The 26,331-nt window shown below is 33.5% G+C and overlaps 3 protein-coding genes and 1 pseudogene across 5 annotated transcripts; 1 reads left to right on the top strand and 3 right to left on the bottom strand.

The window, feature by feature from the left end:
- Nucleotides 1-227: 227 nt before the first annotated feature.
- Nucleotides 228-9,499, bottom strand: LOC115699264 (tRNA(His) guanylyltransferase 1). Of its 3 annotated transcripts, none has more exons than XM_061103054.1 (18): nt 9,177-9,499; nt 8,643-8,942; nt 8,386-8,519; nt 6,889-6,997; nt 6,595-6,641; nt 6,018-6,123; nt 5,398-5,529; nt 5,252-5,296; nt 4,664-4,833; nt 4,402-4,487; nt 4,094-4,201; nt 3,350-3,606; nt 3,066-3,197; nt 2,414-2,458; nt 1,640-1,809; nt 1,413-1,498; nt 992-1,099; nt 228-563 (listed from the first exon to the last, which is right to left on the bottom strand). In XM_061103054.1, exons 6-18 carry the CDS (start codon nt 6,119-6,121, stop codon nt 429-431), a joined length of 1,578 nt encoding a protein of 525 aa, XP_060959037.1. In that variant the 5' UTR covers nt 6,122-6,123; nt 6,595-6,641; nt 6,889-6,997; nt 8,386-8,519; nt 8,643-8,942; nt 9,177-9,499; the 3' UTR covers nt 228-428. The 3 variants fall into 3 exon arrangements, with proteins under 3 accessions (XP_060959037.1, XP_060959038.1, XP_060959039.1); XM_061103055.1 differs by having other exon boundaries at nt 5,398-5,458; nt 9,177-9,498; XM_061103056.1 differs by having other exon boundaries at nt 5,398-5,446; nt 9,177-9,498.
- A 1,169-nt stretch (nt 9,500-10,668) lies between these two features.
- LOC133030356 (uncharacterized) lies at nt 10,669-18,997 on the bottom strand (annotated as a pseudogene).
- Nucleotides 18,998-22,481: 3,484 nt separating this feature from the next.
- On the top strand, nt 22,482-23,030 carry LOC115699274 (uncharacterized). Its single transcript, XM_030626610.2, has one exon. It carries the CDS (start codon nt 22,579-22,581, stop codon nt 23,008-23,010), a length of 432 nt encoding a protein of 143 aa, XP_030482470.2. The 5' UTR covers nt 22,482-22,578; the 3' UTR covers nt 23,011-23,030.
- An 809-nt stretch (nt 23,031-23,839) lies between these two features.
- LOC115699267 (tubulin alpha-1 chain) lies at nt 23,840-25,970 on the bottom strand. The gene is made up of 4 exons (XM_030626599.2): nt 25,584-25,970; nt 25,271-25,505; nt 24,789-25,159; nt 23,840-24,698 (listed from the first exon to the last, which is right to left on the bottom strand). The coding sequence occupies exons 1-4, from the start codon at nt 25,674-25,676 to the stop codon at nt 24,042-24,044; spliced, it is 1,356 nt and encodes a 451-aa protein (XP_030482459.1). The 5' UTR covers nt 25,677-25,970; the 3' UTR covers nt 23,840-24,041.
- Nucleotides 25,971-26,331: the final 361 nt, after the last annotated feature.

The raw sequence follows: 26,331 nt of genomic DNA, 5'->3' as shown, positions 1-26,331 counted from the left end.
TGCACCAGTACTTGAAAAATTAAATGAAAAATTTTAGAAATTTATTGAGTGTGTGATAATCATTATTGTTTTGGAAATTTATCCATAGAAAATTCAAATTCAGTTCATCCATTTATCATCTTTTTATCCATAGAAAATTCAAATATTTTTTCTCGATTGCTAATTGGATCACTGTTGCTCTGTTTAGCTCGCTACAAACATCTTAGACATCATTGACATAATAACTGTAACAGCCACACAAAAAACAATATGATTTGATTACCCATACTGTTTGTTATATAATAATAAGGCTTTTAAATGTTCAATTAGAATTGCTAAGAGAGATTTATGCAGTTTCAAAATTGCTAACTGGTTAAACCTTTCAAATGACCATAATTCAGGTGTAAAAAAAGAGTGACCTATCAAAGCTAGCCTTCATTTCAAAGAATCTATGGCTTCAGGTTAAGAATGCTTGGGTGGGAGTTCCAAAAGTCTGGTTCGATTATATTGCAATGTTCTACGACAACTTTCTTTCGATAAGTTCCATTACATGTTCCATTCTCATGTTCTGGAGTAATGTCTTCCTGCATAGAAAAACGAGTATACTAATAAGATTCAGTAAAGAATTCTAGAAATAGGAACAAAAACAATTCCTGAATATAATCACTATCATTTTACCAACAATTGTAGACTATTTTTACATACTACAATCCCCTTAACTTTCAATTTGTGTGGCTACAAGTGTAAATAGCTCTTGACTATGGGAGCATATTTAAGAAAAGATCTTAAAGCGTCAAGGGTTGGACCAAGATGGTCTCTTAAAGCCTTTTATTACTTCTCACTGGGAGTGTATCTATCATTACTCGTTACAAAAACTAAATCGGAGGCACTCATTCCACATTTCCACACATAGAATATGGTTAGATATAGCCCAAGAAACCTTATAAACTCAAGTAAATGATTAACCCAAGTAATTATACGACATTATAATTTAAAAGGAGAGAAAAGTAACCTTGTCCCAAAAGACCGAGGAACCTTGCCGAAACATCACTGGTAAGGTGTTGTAGTCACTGATACCAAATTGTTTTAGCAGTTCATTTTTCTCTGGCGTTTGAGTACCCTGCAAAATACCAATACATGGGTGAACATCAGTGTACAACTAAACTAATATTATCTTAAATAAACATTTAATCTATTTCAATGTACATCCAACAGGAAATGATTATCTCGAAACAAAATGTATAGAACGGTCTATAGTTTTAAAGAAAACATTCTAACAGTGAGCTCTTTTTCTCTTTTTCTCTCTGCTAGGAGTTTAATTTTAGCATTTTCAATTACTGTAGACAACGACGCATACTAAATCCCATGGACAACAAACAAAGAGTCCTTAAAGGGAAAAAAAATGTGACAACAAGAGTGATCAAGTCTTGCACCTTCAATATATTTTGAGCCTCAATTTTGCTTTTTCCAGACTTAACAAGTTCCCAGAAGCAAGTATTATACTGGTTGTTTATGTGGCCTGCAAAACCCCAAGAATGAAATTATAATCTCATCTTAGACAAAACCAAATTTCATTGTTGCCTAAAACAAACAGATACAAGCAATGCTCATGAACATTAGCTTGTTTATTGTCAGAGAACCAAAATGGTCAAGTACTCACAATCAACTTGTCTCCATGCCAAATAATCAGTGAGAATTTCAGATGATGGATAACACACTGCACGTCCATCAAAAGAAGGAGGGTACTTCAACTCTCTATGTGGGAAGAAGTCTCTCCATTTTGTTACGTACAACGAAGTGAAGAGTGATACAACTGCAGTTACAATGTCACTGCAAAATGAATTGCAATATGCTAATGTTCAAGGTCAAAATGACATTGTAAGAGAATATATAAAATCATTACAAGTATATCAACTACAAAGCATGGTAAAAGGGTAATATTTGAGCCCAAGGGGCATGTTAGGTTATAGGGATTGACAAAATCCTAAATGTCAAACCATTCAAGTCAGTGCTGAACATAATGCCATGAATATATCTTTAGGTAATACGTTTCATTCTCTTCTTCTCACCATGACTTTTTTAATAAGAAAATAAACTTTTGTGAATGTTTAACAGCTAAAATACAAAAGAAAAATATAAGGTTCCTCGTGAATAAAAATAAAAAATACAATCCTAATTATGAAATAGAGAAAATGGCAAACATACTAAAGAATAATAAACAAAGTGCTTTTCAACAAGCAATCAAAGAAGAAAGCAAGTTCTAAAATTCCTTCAATGCAGAAATTCAGAGAGAAGCAGGAGAAAAATCACTTGCTTCATGCAATGAATTCTTCATGCCAGAGAAAGCTCCTCAAATTCTGGGTCCCTAATAAGCCTACTTGATATTATGATCAAAACAATTACGGGATAATGGGAACAATGAAAGATACCGTACCTTGCTTGTCTTTGATATAACTGAGAATCCTTCTTCATAATAAAGCTGAAAGGAAACAAGAGGGATAAACATGGTTATGATATGGTGTATTTGGCAAAATTGAACTTGTAAAATCCTTTTTTAGCGCATTTATTTGACAAAATATTATTGCAATTGAAACAAGCAAACCTATGGAAAAAAAATTGAGATTTTTTCAAGTATGTACTTAAAATACAAACTAATTACAAAAAAATAACTTAGTAAATCTTAATTACAATAATGTCTTGCCACATAATCAAAAAATATCTTAATTCTAAACTTGTATGCCTGATATGGAAATGGTCAATCTTATCTCAGTCTAAAATTATTTTAAGTCAATTGTCTTGTACTCTTTGTGACTTTACTCAATCTTATCTCTGGGTATAGCCTCATGTCAAGGTGTAGACTCGTGGACTAAGGGTATCCTAACCACGTTCACAATCTTGTGTCTTTCATTCTTGTTTATTTTCTTTTTGTTCATATATTCTAATACAATAGAAATTTCTAATATGTCATACTATCCTTCTGAGCTATCAATTTTATAACAGTTTCAAATTTTTTAAAATTTTCATAAATTCAGTTGGTAGTCTAAAAAATGGGTATTCAAAACTGAAAAGATATGAAACACAAATACCTGTACTCATCACTGACCCCATAGGCAAAGACTAAGTCTTGGAACTCCTCTAACAAACCCACTGCACATGAGTTCATGAGGTTGAGAGCGCGCTCATCATTCGGCTTAACAAATTCATGGAGCGTAGAAAACCTAAAAAGCAAAAGAAATTGACTCTGAGTTTCACTCATTTTAACAGAACTAGTAAATGAAGCAACAATTTGAATTTCCATTCATCATATTGAGGCCAAAATGAAAACGTTTTCTCTAATCTTTTATCTTCTTATTTGATAGTAAAGACTCACCTGTGAAAATGACATCCGTCAATTCTGATTACAATCCAAGTTGATGGTAACAACTTTGCTTCCCATAGGAAGGACCTAATATAATCTGGTTCAATTTTTCTAATATCATCCACAAAACCGCCAAGTTCCTTCAGAAGTTTTGGGTACAGATTCCAAAAACTTTTCCCAACTATATTTTTTGAGTGGACTGTACTCGTCTTCCTCCGAAGTCTCTTGACTGGAGCCCCACTCTCGTTGTACTTCACTATGTCTTCTGTCTAAACAATATAAGAATGAGTTCTCAACATGACAAAATTCACGGGTACTTGTGGCCAGATAGAATACCAGTCAAGATATTGTAGCAGATTAAGACCTTTTGTCTTTAAATTATAACAAGTTAAACAAGATGGGTTACTTTTACACATTTTCAGCAGGCCAAAAAAATTCCTTTCAACCTTAGGTAACCCATGTGAATACATAAGTAGAACCCAGGATAGGAATTCAACAAACATCAAAAAGAAGAAATCAAGCTAAAGATAATATACACATCCAGCTGTATCTAATCATCTTATGTCAATGACAAACTTCAAGTGTTTTGACTTCAGATTGACATAAAGTCCAAATATAAAAGTCAAGTCAATTTTACTATGCCCTAATTTTAAGGAGTGAAGTCTCTCTTTTAACAGCAATAATTATGTTTAGGAAAATGTAACTTTAAATATAAGATTAATATGGCACTTTCATTTTAACAAGGTAGATTATTACCTCAGTTTTTAAGATGCAGGATCCTTGCCGTACCATGACGGGCAGCTTTTCATAGTTGATACCAAATTGTTCAAATAGGAGGTCATGCTTCTCCTTCTTTCCACTTTCCTGCACATATTCACAATTAACTTCACATAAGGTAAAATAAGAATTAGTATTTCATAAAATCCCTAAATATCCTCGAGTAATTAAAGTAGAGATATTGACATTGTCACAAAATATAAAGATTCCTAGGATGACATTGTCATTATTTTAAACCGTTCAACAAGTCAAAAGTTAGCTCGTAACCATGTAATTAATGCTCACACCTTCAAATACTGCTGTGCTTCCTTTTCAGTCTTTCCATGTTTAACCAGCTCATGAAAACATGTGGCATGTTGGTTGTTTATATGACCTGTGAAAGAGAATTATTGAACGGTAACGTCACATCCATAGGTTTTCTCACTTAAAACCTAATAGTTTACAAATTCTGAGTGAAAAACTAAAATAATAAAAATAAGAATTCAGCCTATCTCAGTAATTAGAGTTTGTATTTGTTGCTTATCTTAAAAGTACTAGGAGACTACTCACAATCATTTTGTCTCCAAGAAAGATATGCTTGAAGGACTTCTATTGATGCACAACATATTACTCGTGCACGAAAAGATGGTGGATATCTTAACTCCTTATCATGGAAGAATTCCTTCCATTTAGTAACATATACCGAGGTTAAAAAGGAAACAACAAGAGACTGTATTTTGCTGCAAATTCAATTTCCACTAGTTAGCACTTCACAATAATGACGAGGACAAAGGAAAAAAGGATCTCAAAGCGAACACGTATCTAAATGATAATATTACTCAATGCTATGCATAAACACTAAAACTACTTTCTTGAGCTGACCCTAATATTTACTTGCAAAAATGCTATCATGGTTGTAGTGAAGTTTATGGTTATTACACCTATCAATCATCATTAAAATATGTGCACACACAAATGCACATAGATAGAATATACAATAATATACATTTGCATTTGTATTACATGCACATATGCATTGAAAGAAACGTAGCATTATTTGGAGGAATCTTCTTCTTGTTAGCACATCCAAACAGACCAAGACAATATCATATGCAGCTCAGACAATGATAGTGAATTTTGAAAACTAAGAAATAAAACCTTGCACGCCTTTGATAGAACCTTGTTGTTTTCTTGAGAACGAAACTGCAATCAACAAAAAAATATGTAAATTGGACTGAAATACAATAAGCAGAAGTGAAGAGAATACGATAATGATATTAAACATAAAACAAAATAGGCCGTACCTGTACTCATCACTATATCCATAGGAAAAGACTATGTCAGGAAACTCCTCTGTCACAGAAACTGCACATGAGTTCATTAAATTCAAAGCTACCTCATCATTTGGTTTTACAAATTCATGAATCTCAGAAAACCTACCAAAACAATGAAATAAAACCCAAGTTTATTAATAAGTACTCACTACAATATAGTGTATCTAATTGATGCTTACGCACGAACCAAAAGGATCACATCACTAAGTAGTGATACTATTTCCAGCCCCATCCTACCTCCAAAAACACCCCTAGTCATTCTAATATCATTTCTACATAAGAATTTGAGCAATGTAGGAGTGTTTTACAATAAAACTTTACAATGTCATCTGGCTCCCCTATCAAGCTTCTTAGAATCCCAAATACAAGCCTATAAACTCCAGGAAGCTAAACAGACCAAGCATCATTTTACCTCTAAACCCCCATTAAAATGAAACACGCTTAGACTGTCTAAGAAAACAGTAAGAGCAACCAATGTAGAAGTGTACAATACAAAGCTAGAATATCTCAAGCTAAAAAAGAAAAGAATCAACAAATCAATTGAGGCAGACACAATAATCATAAAAGATCAAAGTGAATTTGGTTCTTACCTTCGGAAATCACGACCATCAACCCGAACAACGATCAAGTTGGGAAACATTACTTCATCTTCGACTTCGAATGACTTCACGTACTCGTATTTGCTGTTTGCCATTACTAAATATACAATATATTGAAACAACCCACTTTTACTCTATGTGTCATATTTGATTTAATAAGTATTTAAATATGTTTGGATCATATGTATTAAATTTTTAAATTACTAATTTTTTATATTAAAATGTTAATTGTATATATAATTTTTGAAATATATATATAAATATGTGTGGATTGGATTGAATCATTCACTTTTACATGTCAATCAACATTCAATCAGCACAAGTATTGATTTTAAATTTTTTAATCCAATTTAATCTGCACAAGTACAGATTTTAAATTTTTCAATCCAATCTGCACAAGTGTGGGTATCTGCAGATTGAATTGGATTAAGTATTTTATGAACACTCCTAGCTCCAAAGGCAGAATGTAAAACTGTTTCAGCAATATTTCAAACAAAACAACTAACTAATAAATAAACCAATAACAACGACCCGAATTCCAATGATTAATGCTCAATATGCTTCTTACCCAAATGCCTGTGAATTCACAGTCTTAAAAGAAGCGATGAACATAACCTGCAGCAACAGCAAGTAAAGTTTTTACATTCAATATCATTTCAATTTTCACAGCATATTCAAAATTACAGGAAAACATGAAACCATCCATTTTCACACTTTGGACGATATTGCAGAACCATCCATTTCGTTAATAATATTACTACGTAAATATATGTATAATTGACTAAATTAGTTCAAAATGACTGGAACTACTGAAAATACGACAGGGCAGCCAATTTCGAAAGAAAAAACACGAGTTTCGAACCTGTAATATATAAATAGCGCAGAAGAGGAGCAGCAGAGGGTGGAAGTCGGAGTGGGTTCGGAGTCTTCGGGATTTCTCACTTCTCAGTTCGATTTCGATTTAGGGATTTCTATAAATGGAAAGAATAAATAGGAAATTAGGAATGAAATTACTCTCCTCAAATTTTGTTATATACCAAACTAGGGAATTAGGCCGCTTCGCGCGGTGTTGTCTGTTAAAAGTTTGGATTGTCCTTGACTCTTTGATGTAAACAGAAACAAAAATTACTTTCACACCCACTAAATTCTAAAATTGTGATATTTGAAGGAATGCTTCATGATCCAGAACACGCTCACCCCCTATTGATTTAGCACAACTAAAATTTAGTTACAGAATAAAAAGAAAATAAAGATCTAATTCTTATCACATTTTAGGCGACAGTAATTTACTTTCAAGTTTTTGCTAACATAATTAGTAAGACAATTTAAAAAAAAAATAACATTTATACAATTCTTCATAAATCGCATTCTGCATCTCTTTGGCCAACAATTCTTATTGTGGCCAACAACCAATATTTCACCAATATTGTGATCAAGAGGTTGTTGTAGACTATAACACCTAGAAATTTCATTATGCATTTTTATGATTATAAATATATATATATGTATTTTAATAGATATAGATAAGATTTCACAAAGATCTTCAGATGTTCATAAGAGGGATAAATAGATTGTACAAAAGCTAACGACGATCCAACTCTTCATAGATTGTTAGCATCAATTTTATTTCTCAAGTAAAAGTCTCAGGCCTGCATATGTAGATTTCATATATAACTAAATATATATATATATATATAAAACACTTTTTAATGGGTATTATACTCATTGATTGATGGGTACTAATAATATAGTAAAATTTTGTTACATAATTTAAATTTTATGAGCTAATTCTTATCACATTTTAACACAATAATTCATTTTTAAGTCTAAGCTACCATAATTAGCCGAACAATTTATTTAAAAAAACCCCTTGCCATCATCCTTCATAATTCTCATTCTATGTATATATATAAACACCTATAGTAGAAACAGCTATATAGCATGAGAAATTATTGAAATAAAATGTAAGATAATTATGCCAATTTATCAAAAAGTTAATTAGTATGAAACAATTGTGCCTTTATAAATATGTATACCATATTTTTGATTGTGTTATTGGCAAAAGAGAAAATTCAAAAGACGATGTTGTCTGAGGTTTGGACCTTTCTTTTTTGATTATTTTAGAGCTCTCTTTCACGTCTTCAAACAAACCCTATAAGAATTTGATGCACACAACTGATAGCTTCTCCAGCTTAATTTTGAAAATAATCTTTACCTTCTATTTATTTTAATTGAATGCCCATATGAATTTTTTAATCTAATCATCATCAATACATAAATTATAATAATAAGTGAGCACTAATTAAGACCACTACACTACAGTACATTATAAAAAAAATATAATAAAATAAGCTCTTACAGTTGGGATATTCAAATTAAATTTTCTTTAATATTCTTCTCCCTCGTCTATGATAGATGATAATGATGTATCTTGATGAGACTTCAAAATATTCCTCAGTGCCTCTATGCTTGAATGGATATCACAAATTCCACCTATATAATATAGTAATTAGTGAAAAGATGAATACAAAAGAAAAAATAGCAATAACATTCATTATAAGACATAAGACTGAATTTATATATACAGAGAGATCATAATGTAGTATATGCGCCTACCTTTTGGACTAAAAGGCTCTTGGGTCTGAATGAAAAGACACTTCTTTGGTTTGAAAAAGGTTTAGCATCCTAGTTTAAATTAATGAGCTGAAACTGCTGAAAATCAAACAACAGTGGCTGCCTCTTCAGCTACTACTTCTCTTCCTCTCTTTGAGAAATTTCCACTCCAAGACCAGTAACACTTTTTCCCTATAACAACTTTAGCAACCACTTCATTGACCACAAAGCTCGATGTTCTTTATTTATTTATAAAAGAGAGAGTTTAGGCTTGAGAAGGTCAAGAGTTTTGTGTCTCAACACCTAAATATATAAAAGAACAGTTAATCAATATGATTTTTTCAACAAAAAAAACAATGATAACTCTTAACTTGATCACCAAATCCAAAATGCGGCAAAGAAAATTGCCATTGGCCAATTGAAATGCCCACTAAAAAGAAGAAATCCAAAATATATCCATAAAGTTAACCTAAAAATTGAAGAACAGACAAATCAAAAGCAATCCAATAGAGAAAACAAATAAATATAAAATTGTACCTCTAGATATCTTGTACAACCCATCACGTCCACAAACCAATTAACATACGAATAATGTAACAAAAGCCTACAATTCTCATCATCACACACAATCGTTGCACTCGAAACTCTTTGAGCAACGAATGATCTCAAATACAAAGAAGGAAACTAAATTGAAAGAGGATAAAATGGTGAGCAAAGAAGATATCAGGACGAAGGAAATGGAAATCAATGAGTCAAGAGGATAGCACGACAAAAGAAATGTGGGGAGGGCAAAGAATCGGTGCCCTTGACTTTCTGCATGTATTTTTTTTGTTGGTTCCTGGGGTTAGAGGAGTTCATTCAGCAGCAGGTTGAGATGAGAAATAATAGGAAAGTTAAAAGGGGAGGGTTTTCTCCTTAGCTTTATTTAATATTAATTAACATTAATTAAAAAAAAAAACACATGTAAATTTTTTTGGAAAGGTTAAGATGAGAATAATAGGAAAGTTGAAAGGTGAGACTTTTCTCTTTAGCTTTAATTAGTATTAATTAATATTGATTGAAAAAAAAAACATTAATTGTAAAAATGTAAAACAATTGTGAATTTTTTTGGAACAATTAGAAAATTGTATTAGATTAATCTGCTATTATAGAGAGCCACCTAACAGGATTTGAACTTTCCTTTATTTAGATATATAAATATATAGATTATCTCCTTCAAATTTTTCTTAAATTTGTAAGGCGTTAAAAATCTTTAACATGTTAAAATCAGTGGAATAATTTAGTAAATATTAAATTTAGAGAGCATCATTTAATACATAAACTATAGAATTAGTAAGTTTAAATGAAATTGAACATAAGTGTTTAAATCTAACAAATTTCAATAATTTAAAAAAAAAATTAACGGTTAAAAAAGTTTTGAAGTCATAATTTGGTAAATATCAAAGTTTATGAGTAAAAATTATAATTAGTTCTTTTTAATATTTAAAATCAAGTCATGCTAAGCTCGATATTAGACATTAACTTCAACCTAATAATCGATCCAACATCCAATGTATTAGATTGTATTTCATATACAAATGGTTTAAATAGGATTTATCTAATATTTTAGACAATATTAAATCAGATCAAATCTATCTAACATATTAAGTTCGGTATCTATTAGATTGAATTATATTAATCCAATTCAAAAATAAAAAATAAAATAAAATCTTAATATTAATTTTCATATATATATATATATATATATTTTTACGTATAACAATATAAAATCAAATTACTCATTAAACTATATAAAAATATTAATTAGCTCGATTAAATATTGAATGTATTAAATTTTTAGACTACATATCCAACATCTGATCTGATCTAATTAGATATTCAAAAATAACATTCAACCTAATTCAATCACAATTGAATATCTAATGTTTAACCGTCGATTATAATTGGATTTGTCGATTGTTATTATATTTGATCGATTTATGCATATTAGGCAAGCCAATGTAGTAAGAGAGCTGCGCAAAACTTCTAGTGCAGTTAAGAGTAATAAATCTAAAGAGTGTATAATATATCAGACTCACTTTAGGATCAAATGAATCATATAATACATGAGGCTTTGTAGCAAAAATTTGGTCTTCAAGAGAATCCCCCCAATGAATAGCTTGAATAGAAAGTCTTATCATACAAATTGGCCCCTTACCTAAGAAAATAAGGTTCAAAACCATCCCATATTGCATGGTCTTCTCTAAATCCAGGGGCAAAGTCTTCAATGGCTGCTCCAATTTGTTTCTCATGTGATTTTACTACTAACAAATAGAGGTTACAAATCAAAGGGTTCCTAAGATAAGGAATAACCGTTCTTCCGAGATCGGCAACATCAGACAGCAGAACTGCATTATCCTCAACTTTCTCATTGGTAATGCAGTTTGAAAGGACATAAAAGCCAAGTAAATTTGCGTATAGTGGTAGAAATGCATCCTTGTGATTGCCAACGCCGCCAAGCCAATTAGATCCACCATATTTTGCATTGTGGTCTTTCGCAAATGTCGTCAACTGATTGGAAAATCTGAGTCTCCACTCACGTAGATACTTTCTAAACTGTGGCTTGTCCAATAAGTTGACTGCCCAAGATTTTGAAACTGGTAGCTTCTCTAAATGGGAGCAACAAATCTGACTGATCAAAAGCTTCTCTTCATGATGATTATCGATTTCCTTATCAAAAACCTGTCTAACAAGATCTCCATTAGAAACTTCGTAGCTTTCTGCTGCATTCAGTATCGATTGTAAAAGATAATCAAAGTACTCAATCCAATGACCAAAGATGGAAGACAGATGCTCAAAGCTCAATTCTATCACTTTGTCCACTTGGGTTGGAACTAAACCAGTATGAGAGCTTCTTGCAGATCTTTTACATGCAAAGCATCTCTGAACATCCTTAGCAAGCCTTAGTCTAATGTCATCATCCTCATCCTCCAGAAGCTTGATACATATGAACCATAAATCTAGTATTTGACGAGCATACATGTTAACAGCTTCATCTGGTTGAAAGCAAGTGGCCGAATTATCAGGTGGTATTTGGCTATCATATACGAAAGAACCAACAAGCCTAGCTTCCTCTAGCAAACCAGAGGCTATAATCGATTCCGCTGCTGCCATACGCATACTGGCTGTCTCAGATGAAACACTTCGCTCTTTAATTAAGTTTGTGAAATAGGCAATTCTATCATATACTTGGGCCAACTTTTCAATTTGTTCGGACTCAACGACACCAGTCAGTTTTCTCTCTTCTACATCAATAAGAATAGAGGAAGAAAATAAAGAAGATAACCTCTTCACACAAACGCCAATACAGCAAATGAGCGTTTCACGGGTTTTGGCATTCCTTGCAAGCTTGTATGAGGAAATGAACTTATCCCAAAGCACAAACACAGAATCACAATTCAGTGTACCAATATAAATTGCTTCAGTGGGTCTTTTGTCCTGTACTTTCCGAAACTGAAGAGAGTTCCAGGTGAAAAGAGTCCTCAGAATATAGTATGAGCATCTTTGATTCTTCTCCGAGTCTAAGAGCTTAAGTAGTGTTGGCTGGAGATTCGTATTGCACCAGCCCCAAATAATCCTAATTTCACTACTAAACACGTCAAGGCATTGTGCACCAGATTCTGTTGATTTTAGAAACTTAAATAGCCATTTCAATGTGACAAGTCTAACTTCATATGCTGAATCTGACAAAGTACGGACCAGCCTTTCCTGGAGTCCTGAAAAAGTATTCTCCATTTCAGACATCTTCAACAAGTTTGATTCAAGCAGAGGAGGCTGCTGTGGCACTGGCAAAATGTCTTCAGTAATTTCATCGGATGCTTGAAATACACAAACCGAAGTATGACAATGCTGCTTGCTGACGAAGTTCTGCTGTAGTTGGATCGTAGTATGAGAGACCATATGAAGCTTCTACATCTAAGCATGCCGAGGATAGCTCCAAAAGTAGGTTTCGAATAGCATGAAAGCTTCTGCTTGTATTGCAGGTTCTAGCAATACTTAGCATGTGGTCAAGCACCTTCAGAAAAGAGGTGTTGAGGACTGGGCAAGGACACAATCTAGGGGATGCAATCCATGAACGCAAGAAAAGAATTTGAATCAAATCACCTAAAATATGATCTTTCTTTGAGAGATCAGCTAGGAGAGACCCAAGCTGCAACAGTGTTCCATGAATCCAGTTGAATGAAACATGACGGCGTCCTTCAGATTTCTCAATTGTTACTTGGTTATCCACACAAGGCAACTCAGTGGCTATGTTGAGGAGCACAGTTGGCAATTTCTCATTGGATACTAGACCAGTCAAAGCTCTGGATGCAAGAAGACAGACACGAAGATTGCTTTGAGTTGAGCACTTCCTAATGAATGGCATGAGCAAAAAAGGATCAAGTTCATCTCCAATTTCACCTGCAATTGTTGAGGGCTTCAGCCTGGATAAAAGAATAAGCATAGGGCACAGGCTAGGGTGAACAACATTTGCAAGGTTAGATTTTGGATCTTCAGACAATCCATTTCCAAGCATCTCCGTTGCCACTTTCAGTTCATTCAAGAAAAATGGATGCAATGAGGGATACCTACAGAAAATAAAATTCAGTTAAACACTACATAAGTATACATAAATATTTCAAATTAAAAAAAAATAACCTTCTGCTAAAAAACAAGCTACGCATAAATAACGGCACCAGAGACGGCTATAAAAAAATATTCTTGAGCCAGAACTACAAATATTTCTGTTCTAAAACTTGAGGACTTGATCGCCTATCTTTACGGACTAGATTGCCAAAAGAGAAAACATAGAGACATTCATATGCTATAAATAACTTGAATAAAGGCATCACTGAATAAATTGTGTAACCACAGAAAAGCAATAACATGATCAAAAATATTATGAAATGAAAGAACTGACTTAGTTGAATCCAAATTAAAAGGAAAACCTCCCATATGGAACCTCAATAGTTAAATTCAGTAACTAAAAATGGAAACCTTACCTGTGAAGAAACTCAAGCCCACTTAGTGCACGTCGTATCGAATCTCGCTTTTGAACATTGAGGAATCCAACCATTCGACGAACCAAAGCAGTGTATGCAAGACAAGCACTGTTTCGGACTTCCCAGTACGGGGAAGAGAATGAGCGAATTGAAAGGATTAGAGCCTCAGCAGCAAAACCTGATGTATCTGTAGCCAAGTTGGTGTCGTTGAAAGTAGCTCTAAGGACATTAAATGTGTGTACAGTAGGAATGACACCCTCATCACGGATCTTAGAGGCCATGTTACTATCAGTCATCTCAGGTGACCTTTTACACTCAAGCTCTTGGTTTGATTTTGTTGACAAGTCACCATTTGAGTTGTTAGTTTCAATTCGATCCAGCAAAGACTTATTAGCAACATCAAGTAACCACTGTAAAGCCCGGGGAAGAAGTTTCTTGGGTGCGCCTTCTGGCTCAGAGAGAAATAAAGCAATAAATGCAGCAGGAATACCTGCACTTCTCCTTAATAAATCATCCACGGTTTGACCCTTGGCAATTGTTCTTTCCATTAGTTGCTCCATCCAGGATTCTGTCAACTGACAAAGCCTGAAAAAGAATAATCCATTTCAGAAAATACAAACATATGGCTTTGTGAGTGTGCTTTGAACAGAAAATGCACTTGATGATTCATTACCTATTGAGTAACTACAGAAGATAGTAGACAATGCCAAAAGATTGAATTAAAGGTTACAAGTATTCGTAAAAATAACATTATAGTAGGCAGCACAAAAGATTGAACTAAAGGTTACCAGTTTAAAAATAATGTGGTATACGTTTATAACCACTCATGTTTGTACATTGTAAAGACTTATTTCTAAAATAAATATTGTTAGAAACATTCTGCCATGTTTGAGTGTAAATTATGTGTCCCTTAATGGTTATATTAGTATTTTACTTATCAAGTTTTTCTTTCCTTCATACAAGGCAATAAGAAAAGATATGTCTCTTTCTATCAATCTTATTTCTTATCAATCCTAATTTGTCCATCATAAAATTTTATATTCCTCCCAACCAAATATAATGTAAGAGTGTGTTGCCATATTTATTCAGATTAAAGCTGGATAACTTTAATCAATTCATATGTTCTAAGTAGATAAATGAATGCTCATCTATCATATTAAAAAATGCATATAAGTAAATAGTAGAATACAGATCAGTTTTTCCCTTGTTATATTCTTTCTGGTATGAAGTGCAGTGCTATTGAATGAAATTGACACATGTAAAGTAAATTTATTATCTTCAAGGCATGCAAATGCAACAATATAAATTGAGAACACACTAATTTGCTTAAGGAAATTATAACTTACCGAGGATCATTTGAACAAAGTAAACGATTACAAAGAGCTGTAAATCCAGCTCTTGTCTTGTCAATTGCACCATTACGCTTCATTTTCAAAAGGACCTCCAAAAAATGATTTCCAATTGTTTCAAGTTGTTTAACCTCGAGCATCGCACTCGATGTCATATCTGAAAAACCATCACCATTGGAAGAGATACCTTCAGGGTCTAATGATTCCGTGTTACCTGGTAAAGGAATCTTTCTTGTGATAGTCCCGAGGAGAAGACTAACCTGAAATAAAGGTATATTATTGCATAGCCATTAGCAATATGATCTCACTTTATTAATAAATCTAATCCTTAAAATGCAGGAACAATAAGATAACATCTCATAAGTCAGGTGTCTAATGGTCCGCATATTGGCTAATGACTTTCTAATCATCAACAGTTGAACTTCAACAAGAGGCACAGTTAATTACAGGTTGATGAAATAGATGACAATTGAAAATTAACTACCTCTTTCATAGCAAGCCAGCAACCAACCATTACAGCCTGTCCTGAAGACCCGCTATTTTGTAGCAGTTTTGAATTTTTCTCTTCGTCTTTGAGCGCAGGTGCCTGCAAATCAATTTCCTCTGAAACATCTAGCAAGAAAGTACCATCATCGACCAGCTCATCCATATCCTCCGGCAGATGCCAAGCATCTGCAGAAACTACACATAGAGCAAGTGAAGTTATTCGCAACACAAGCTCCAAGAGCCTAGCCAACAAGTGTCTCATTCCAGAGATACTCGACATCACTGCATCAGAGGTGAAGTCCAATTCCTCAAAAGTGTATCGTAACCCAAGTAATATACCATGAACAAAGCTATTTCTGCATGCATCAGACAGATCCCTCTCCCCTTCCTTTACAGCATCATCCAACCAATCAATTAGCGATTTTATATAATCTATCACAGGGTATGTAGAGTTGAGAACCATTCCATCCTTATTTTCCAGTTTAGGTCTCAAACAAACAGCATTAACTGAGGCATTTAGTATCCAACCTAGGTCCAAGACATATTTACGGAAGATGAGCCTTAAAGTCAGAGCTCCAGCATCACTTTCTCTCACACGCGGACTGCAGACTAACTTTTTAGCCCATATAATCATGTTCTGAACCATGTTTTCATCTGAAATTCCAGGCAATGGGGTTGGGAAATGCAATAGTATACGAAAAGAACTCTCTCTCAGCCTATCCCAACTGTCAATAACTGATCCAACTAGCAACAAAGTAGAATCTGGTAAGGTAATTCCTTCATTGTAAGGAGAAAGGCACCTTTCTGTAGAAAATGAATCACATGTTTCTTTAACAGATGGCAAGATATTCCAAACATTAAGCATTATCAAGATCAGATCCATAGCCATAATTTTTCTCTTGTAGGGAGCAGAAGGATAGCAAGAGAAAAATAGGAAGCAACTTAACCATCTCATAAAGTGAAACAGATTATTTGCCCTATTTGCTTGACCCTCCTCACTTCCATTAGTGACTACAATTTCACTATTTTGATCAAATGGTTGCCAATTATGCTGCTTATATTATCTCTCTAGAGCTGTTCGAACCCGAGAAAAAAACTTCCTAAACATGCTTGACCATTTCATTTGGAAAGACGTTGAGCAGGATCTCATGTTCAATGGCACTGCTTCCTTCAACAAGGTGAGCTCCAAATGGGATGGCAGGCTAGATGTCTTAGGATTTAAGAAAAGGAATTCTGCAGCATCAACACGGAGGGATTCATCCACGTGGGTCAATGCCATTACCAGCCATTCAACACGGATTTCTACATTTATTCCCTTCATGCAAACAAGAGCATATTGATCAATGAATTCTGTATCAAGCCCAATCTCAGGTACTTTAAAATCTTTGCACCAGTTAATATCTCCTTCCATTAAAGCAAGTAAACGAGACACCTTAAGTAGTGAAACTAAAATGGCCACTTTTTGTTCAACTCGCAGTTCCATTTTTGCACTACTAAGTTCAGGATACAACAGCTTGTCATCCCCACTTGGTCCAACAGATATAAAAGCAAGCATTGAAAAAATACTATCTACATCAATTTCAAGTACAACAAGCAATACATAAGTATTCAAATTTGAGCGGAGCTTTGAGACTCCAGAAGCGAGCCCATAAAGTAAAGGGGGAAAACAATGCCCTCTATAAAGAGCATAACCATTTTCAATACCCTCACTGTTCCAACACTCATCACGCAAGCACTCTAAGAAACACCTCAAAAGCAGCACAGCAGACATCATCATCAATATAAGCATGTATAGTTTCAAAAAGCAAGTGGGGATTCATATCCAACAGAGTGTTTGCCCCCAGCCTCTTAGTCAATGGAGCCAAAGGAACATATCTTCCCTTACAACGAGGTCCAAGGCGAAGAAGATCATAAGTAATCTTTAACAAAAACGACTTTATTCTTTCACTACCTTCTGACCAATGAAGAGATGAGTATATATCCATGAAGAGATTAAAGATGAGATGAACTTGCCTGACAGTTTGACTTAAAGGATCCTCTAAATTGTTCCATATAATTTTCAGTACACGGGCCCCCATATCTTCTGGAATTGGATCATAAATTCCGTATTGGCTGGTAAGATTAGCTAACATGGAAGTTTTAATCTGTTGTAAACAGATCTGCATCACAGTCAATGCATGAAAGTTAAAATGGCTATCAGTAGGATTCTCACAATAATTACATAGCTCAGGCAAAATTCCATCATATAATATAGTCCTAACAGTGTTGCCACCGTTCATATTATAACCATCGACCCCTTTGAAATCATTACTTGGAAAAACAAAATGGGTGTTAAGTACTGTTCTTGGAACTGCCGTTAGTACCCCTCTTATCAAGCAAAGTCTACTCAAAGCAGAAAAACTACTTATTTCAGAACAGAGATCCCCATTATAAGGAACCTTGGCAATTGCATTTCTGAACTTAATCTCGTACTTGGTATCCAAACTAAACAGAGGATGATGAAAAATACCTTCCATTATGACCAAGCCAAGATCTTCATGACTGAGACAAACTTGCAGAGCTGCACAAAAACTCACCCCAGCAGCCACATAACAATCCCTGGAATACGCCAAAGACTTCAAAATGCTTAAAACCACAGTCAAACTCATTGCCAATACATTGGAGTCAGCATCACAATCCTTGAACTTAGAAGGGAAACGCTGAAGCAAGTAATACAAACAAGACAAAGCCTCTTGACATTGTTCCATCACTATAGGAGAAGGCCTAACCAAATCACTGGTCTCCAAAACAAAACCATTTAAGCTATTAACTGCATCCCAAGCAATCAAAACGGCACATTCTTCAACAATATCAACCAAGTAACCCAATTTAGGCATACCCATTATTGACAAAGCCGTCCTCGACACACAAAACCGCTTCCCTTTACCACCACCATGCTCGTCACAGAGAGTACGAAAGCACGAGCTAATCACAGGCTGAGAATTACGTGCCTTAGCCAAACCAGACACTAAGGTTTTATGCAAAGGCATAGAATTATCCAAAAACAAAATCCACAAGAAAAACCTGGCCGCCTCTGAAACTTGAGCTTCGTCTCCATTAACCAATATCTCCCCAAAAGCCGAAGCAAGACTTTTAGCGTGGTTAACTTGAGCGTGTACAGAATTGAGAGAGATAAACACTTTCAATTGGGAAAAGAATTTTGCAGAGGAAATTATATTCGATGGCAATAGGTTCAGTGATTCAACATAGGAGTCCGGGAAAACGACGGCGTTGTAAGTGAAACGGTGACGATGCTGTATAGCTCTCCACTTCGCTGACATTGTTACTTATCGAAGAAGCTTTCGCAAGCTACAATATCACAGTTTCCTCTCTCTCTCTCTCTCTCTCTCTCTCTCTCCCTCTGCTAATACAGTAGAGAGAGAAGGAAGAAGAAGAAGTGGCCGCTTGAAGTGGCAGTTTTGGAGTGGAGTACAGTACAGGGTTTAGGGCAAGGCCGCGGTAGAGACGATCAAAACTCTTGGGTAAGTAAAAGCCCAAGCCCAAATCAAATAAGATGGCCCATTTCAGAATGGTCAATGAAATGAAATCAGGTCAAATTGATACTTTTTTGGAGGGGGGGCGAGAAAGTGATTTCCTAAGAATAAACAAAATTTTGGATTTTCTAACAAAAAACAAATAAATAAATACTAAGGGGGACTTTAGAAAGGTGTTAAATTGGTATTAGTGTAATTTAATATTAGGTCACAAAATTTTTGATTCAAAAGGGGGGTCAATGAAATTGTGCATAAATACATAAAATCATCGCAAGTAGTTAGTGAATCTCCTAACTGAACCTCACATAATTTACGACAATGAAGAAAGGAAAGAAATTTTAGAAAAAAATATTAATATATAGAATTACAAAAGTTATTATAATATCTTTTCATATGAATCACATAATTTTTAGATATATTTTACATTTAACAAATTTTATTATTTTTTTTTTACATTTAATTTTTTTTGTTAACAAATGTGTTTATTTTAAATAAACATAATTAATTTAAATGTCTTACCACACACAAGTATGTTAAATTGTGTGTGGTATACTTATGCTGTATTCAAACTTTAGCACGTGATAAGAGTTTACTATTATAACTTTGTATAAATTTTTTCATTTTTTCTTGGAAAATTTATAAAAATATTGTAATTTGGGTTAATTTTTGCAAAAATACTGTCACGCGGAAAAGTTTTCAAAAATACTGTATTTTTATAAAACACCAGTAAAACACAAAACAGAACAACTCAAAACAACAGTAGAACAACAACAAAACACCAGTAGAACACCAGTGAAAACTTAACACAGTATATTGCAGTATGAAACTTAAAAAAAACACAGTAAAAAAATGAAAAATACCGTCTGGCAGTATTTTTATAAAAAATTAGCAAAAAATTAGTATACCATGTAAATTTCTCTTTTTTTTTAGAAAGCCCAATATACTAAATTTATTTAGACCGACTGTACTTAAGAGACCCAAGTACATATTATTCTCATCAATTTCATTTATATTTAAAATATCACACACAACCTTCTGAATAGCTCTATTTACATTCCTACCAAAAAAAAAGCAGTAGATTTTGCTAAATTAATCTGTTGTCTTAATATCCTCTCAAAACTATGTAGAATTTCTATTATTCTTTGAACTCCTCTTATGTTAGTTTGGACAAAAAAAAAAATAACTAAATAATATATGAAAAATTGACGAAACACTCCTAATCACAGAACACTCATTTATTAATTGACGAGGCATATGAGAAATTGAAGAAGCACTTTATTTAAATGTTATATTATTTCTTTATTAAATGATGACTAAAGCTTTTGTCTCCACAACTTAAACAAAAACAAACTTATCTTAACATCTTCCCTTCTCTCCAATAAATATATTTATTGTATTAATTTGTATGATTGTATCAAGCATAGTAAGACATTTGTCCATACCCAATAACGACATAATATGCCACATTTATTTCACGGTTTTCTTTAATGCCACGAGGAGACTCATTTACAATCATTGTTGCCATCATATAATCCTATAGTGAAACCACATTAACTTAATAATAAATAAATTTATGCTAATTAATTTTGTCCTTTAAATCTTAACATGTATTAAATTTTACAACTTTTTTAATCAGTGAAAAATTTTCTCGAACTATTAAAATTTTTGAATTCCACAATTTCTTTATAATTTCGTTCACTTTTAATAAATTTTTAATGACCTAAAAAATTAAAAAAAAAAAAAAAATTAATATATATTAAAGTTTCATCTAACTAGCATAAATTCTTAATCAAATCATAATTTTCATTTAAATCCCAATTCTTATTATAGCCACATAAAGGCTCCTTACCTATTTATTTGGGCCCCTCTAAATCTTCATATCTATGTTTTACACGTATAACATTCTACAACATACTCAATTTCATATCCATATTTTTGTACTTCCTTCTTACCAAAATATAACGGTTAATTTGGTACATTATGAAGTTGACATATTATTATTACGTGTCCTGGCCTTACATCACAACTAGTCCAACAAAGTGGGGCCACGTGTACTGAAATTCTGCCACGTGTGAAAACACTCTTGGATATATTATCCTATCAAAGTGATGGAATCCTAGGTGTACCAAAACTCTCACCACCTTCAAAACACGTAGAGGCAAATTTTGATGTGAACCCTTAAACAAATCTCACTAGCCCACATATAATATAAATATAGTACTCAATCAATGTTTACATTTTAATTACAAAACTTAATTAATTAATTAGTCTAAAGTCACGTTACGTCTGAATATGTAATATGATAGAGAAAAGTCAAGTCCACGTGGCACCGTTAGAGAGATCCGATTATTAAAACCAGTTCCTTACCAAACGGCAACGGCTCCGTTAGACTGGTCTTCCAAACCCTCATATTCAATAAATAATCACAATCACATGTCGTTTTATTAGGCCAACGGTAAAGGAATCGGAAATTTTATTCATCACTACTACAAATTTTTTAAAAATAATTCTGCAATTATTAAAACAATAGGAAAATTTACATGGTATACTAACTTTTGTAATTTTTTTACAAAAATACTGTCAGGCAGTATTTTTTTTACTTTTTTACTGTGTTTTTTTATAAGTTTCATACTGCAGTGTTAAGATTTCACTGGTGTTTTACTAGTGTTCTACTGTTGTTTTGAGTTGTTCTGCTTTGTGTTTTACTGGTGTTTTATAAAAACACAGTATTTTTGAAAAAAATTCCGTGTGACAGTATTTTTGTAAAAGTTAACCCAAATTCCAGTATTTTTGTAAATTTCCCAAATAATATTACACAAAAAAATAGTTTATATTTGAAATAATAATTTTTTATAATTACATAATATAATTACAATCAATTTTTATGAAATTATGAGAATTAGAGTGTTGATAGAATCACACAATTACTTTTAATTACAGTAATTACACACAAAATCAATAGTTCCAAATGCACTCCAAGAAAATTTTAAATTAATAAAAAATAAATTTAAAATAATTTTTAAAATTTGTATTCATAATATTTTGTGTTAATTTTAATACTTATTTTAATTTTATTTTTATAATTTTGTTAAATTATATGTAACTTTTTTGATAAAGTTTTGTATCATTATTTTTTTTTTGTTATAACATAATTTATTTTTATTTAATAAGTATATTTTTAAAAAATGTAAATTAAAAAAATAAATAAAATTAATATAATTAATATATATTTTTTTTATGAAAGATAAAAATAATTAAAATGAGGTTTAGAGTGTAAATAAAAGTTTCTTAAAAAGTTGATTGTCAAAAAAAAAAAAAATTCTTAAAATGAATTAGGAAAAATAAAAAATTGGAAAGAAAGAGAAGACTCCGTTACCTAACTCTTCGGACACGTGTCAGAGAGAGAGCTCATCTCTCCTCTACTTCACGTAACGAAAGGCCACAATATAAGCCCATAAGCCTCTTCACTTCTCCTCAGAGAGATCAGCTTTGCATTTTTATTTCGAATCAAAATTATTTATTACTGAAAACGGTGTCGTTTCGTGTAAGGATGACGGTTTTGAATAAGGAAATTGAGAAAAAGAAGAAGAATATCATCGAAAAAGAAGAAGAGTATTCTCGAGAACCTTCGATCGATCGGGTATTGGTGATGAAATCCAAGGGGAATATGATTTGTTCGGAGGCGGGAGAAATTACGGAGCAAGAGAGCGGAGAATCGTCGGAGGAAATAGAGTCGCCGAGGTCGGTGGGAGGGTTTAGTGGGAGGAGGAATAAGCAGAAGGAGTTGGTACACAGTCAGATTCTGAGAATTAGAGAAGAGGATTTGCATTTGGGGGAGGATTTAGGTGAGAGTAATAATAGTAACATCAGTATCAATAATAGTGGGTTTTCGTTGAACGTAGTGGTTTTCTCAAGGCCGATCTTACCATGTTCACCTCTCGGCGGAGGAAACCCTGATAAAAATGTCAGGGCTTTGCACTGAAGACATCTTTTCAACAAAGGTTCGCATCCATACTCCATAGCCACCATACCATAATACCATTCATCATTTTCTATTTCAAATTTCAAACGACAGCGTTTCTCTTCTCTCTAACATAAATTTTAAATGAGAATAAAATAATTAAGTTATAATTTTCTGCATAATTAAATTGTAATATTTGAAATCTATTTTTTCTTCTAAATTTTTTTAAAAAGTAATAAAAATATAATTGGTTGAATTCAATTACAAATTATCCAGCGGTATCCATTACATTTTTCTGACACAGTTATTTTAATATTTTTTATTTTTGAGATCTGAATCATATCTGAGACTATTTGATTTCATTTCACAAATGAAAATATAATTTATGTATTTAATATAAGGATTTGTTAGTATATTTTTTTACCTTATTATTTTCTGTACAAATAATATAATAATATAATATAATTTGGCAGGAAAATAAGAACAAAAGCAAATCAGCTGAGCAGAGCAGATGATGAAGTTGGGAACTTGAGAAGACATGTGTGATGTTCGGTCACTTAGTTACTTTTTTCTCTCTTTTCTTTCTTTAGCTTATTGTTTATGTTTCTTTGATTAGAGATTAGGGAGGAGTCAGTAACCAAGAAGTAGTGAGAGATAGATAGTGAAGCAGTTTTTCTTTTTACCTTTTTTCTGTACAGTCTGAAATAATGGTTCTAGGAGGAGAAATAAGCCTTTTTCAATCCCAACTTTTTCATGTTTATTTAAAAAAATTGATGATGGTTAATTAAATAAGCCTTCACTCTCAAAGTGAATCATTATCTAAAATAACCAAGAAGCGAGCAAAATCATGTTGATCCATATGTTCAGTTTCAACATATGAAAAATTTGGAATTTTTTTAAGCAAAATGAACAATTGTTATACTTCAACAACCAAAGAACAAAATGTAATTAACATCAAATTAAAAAACAAGGATAGTAGATGTTTGTAATCTCAGTTACAGACCAATGAGTCCATTGGCAGAACACATACTTATATTAATGAAAGCTTTTTCTTAGTACTCCTCTCCCTCATCATCATCGTCACCTTCGGCAGATTCTGCCCCAACTTCCTCATAGTCCTTCTCAAGGGCAGCCAAGTCTTCTCTCGCTTCAGAAAACTCACCCTCCTCCATACCTTCACCGACATACCAATGCACAAAAGCTCTCTTTGCGTACATCAAGTCAAACTTATGGTCAATCCTAGAGAACACCTCTGCAACACTTGTGGAGTTTGAAATCATACAAACAGCCCTTTGAACCTTAGCCAAGTCACCTCCTGGAACGACTGTGGGTGGTTGGTAGTTGATACCGCACTTGAACCCAGTTGGGCACCAATCAACGAACTGAATAGTCCTCTTGGTCTTGATGGTGGCAACTGCTGCGTTCACATCCTTTGGTACAACATCTCCCCTGTACATCAAACAACAAGCCATGTACTTTCCATGTCGAGGATCACATTTGGCCATCATTGAAGATGGTTCAAAAGCGCTGTTTGTGATTTCAGACACCGAAAGTTGCTCGTGGTAAGCTTTCTCTGCAGAAATCACAGGCGCATATGACGAAAGCATGAAATGGATTCTAGGGTAAGGGACAAGATTAGTTTGAAACTCAGTCACATCCACATTAAGAGCTCCATCGAATCGAAGAGAAGCAGTGAGTGAAGAAATAACCTGTTGCCCAAACATAGAAAAAAGCTCATTAAGTAACCTAAAACAAGAATAACATAAGACTAGATTACATCAAGCTAGAATCTTTTATACCTGAGATACAAGCCTGTTAAGGTTAGTGTAAGTGGGTCGTTCAATATCAAGTGATTTTCTGCAAATGTCGTAGATAGCCTCATTATCAAGAAGAACAGACACATCTGTGTGTTCCAAAAGAGAGTGAGTAGACAAAACACTGTTGTAAGGTTCAACCACAGAGGTGGAAACCTGTGGAGATGGGTAAACCGTAAACCCAAGTTTAGATTTTTTTCCATAATCAACAGAGAGTCTCTCAAGAAGTAGAGATCCAAGACCAGATCCAGTTCCACCGCCAACAGCATGAAAAACCAGAAACCCTTGAAGCCCAGTACAGTTATCAGCAAGCTTTCGGATTCTATCAAGGCATAGATCTACAATCTCTTTCCCAACTGCCCACAAAACAAAAACAAAATATAAAAAATTTGAACAAAAAATTCAAGGACATTTCAACAAACACTCACAAAACAAAAACCTAACCAAAAATTTAAAAAGCTTCTTACTTGTGTAATGGCCTCTAGCGAAGTTATTAGCTGCGTCTTCCTTCCCGCTAATAAGCTGTTCGGGATGGAAAAGCTGGCGGTAAGTACCGGTCCTCACTTCATCGATGACCGTCGGTTCTAGATCCAAAAACACAGCACGGGGAACATGCTTTCCGGCGCCGGTTTCACTGAAAAACGTGTTGAAGGCATCGTCTCCACCTCCAACGGTCTTGTCACTGGGCATTTGACCATCGGGCTGGGTAAGAGAAGAGAATCATTGTAAGTAAGATCCAAATGAGAATAAATCACAAAATGAAGAAGAAGAAAAACCAACCTGAATGCCATGTTCAAGGCAATAGAGCTCCCAACAGGAGTTACCGACTTGGATTCCGGCCTGACCAATGTGGATCGAGATGCACTCTCTCATTTCTCTTCTCTGGTTTTAGGTTTTGCTTTTTCTTCTGTTTTAGGTTTTTCGGTTACTTTTTTTTACAAGAGAAAATATGATTGAGCAGCTAGGGTTTTTTTAGGGTATAAAAAGGACAAATTTTTAAGTCGGTTTTTAAAAAAATTGGGGACGTTTCAAAATTTGAAACTGACCGTTGTGGGGATGTGGGTGTGGGGTCCAGCTGTCATGACCGTTGTGGTTTTGAATTCCAATTGGAGGGAATTCACTCTATTGGACTTGCCTATAATTGTAATAATTTAGTAGTGGAAAATATCACTAGACTTGTTAAAGAAAATATCTCTTGGGTTAAGATCCCAAACAAATATCAAGTTGTTCATTATGCAATCTTCCAAAGCTAATTTACAAAAAAGGGGAATCTCTTAGTTTGCTTGTCCAATGTGTTCTTCTACAGCAAAACCAACTTCTAAAAGCTTAAAGATATGTGACTTAGTATTCTTTTGTTGTTCGTGGAAATTTAGTAATGTTATTGGATCACATTTTAATATTTTTTGGTTAATTTTAATTTAATCTAATTATATATTAGATGTTAGATTTTACAATCTGATCCGATCGATCAATTGATTATTTAATTAGATCGATTCCATCTATTTGATGTATTTTATGTTTATCTATT

Source organism: Cannabis sativa, chromosome 8 (genome assembly GCF_029168945.1).
Source record: "Cannabis sativa cultivar Pink pepper isolate KNU-18-1 chromosome 8, ASM2916894v1, whole genome shotgun sequence".
NCBI classification, from domain to species: domain Eukaryota; kingdom Viridiplantae; phylum Streptophyta; class Magnoliopsida; order Rosales; family Cannabaceae; genus Cannabis; species Cannabis sativa.
This window is presented reverse-complemented; position numbering and strand designations above follow the sequence as displayed.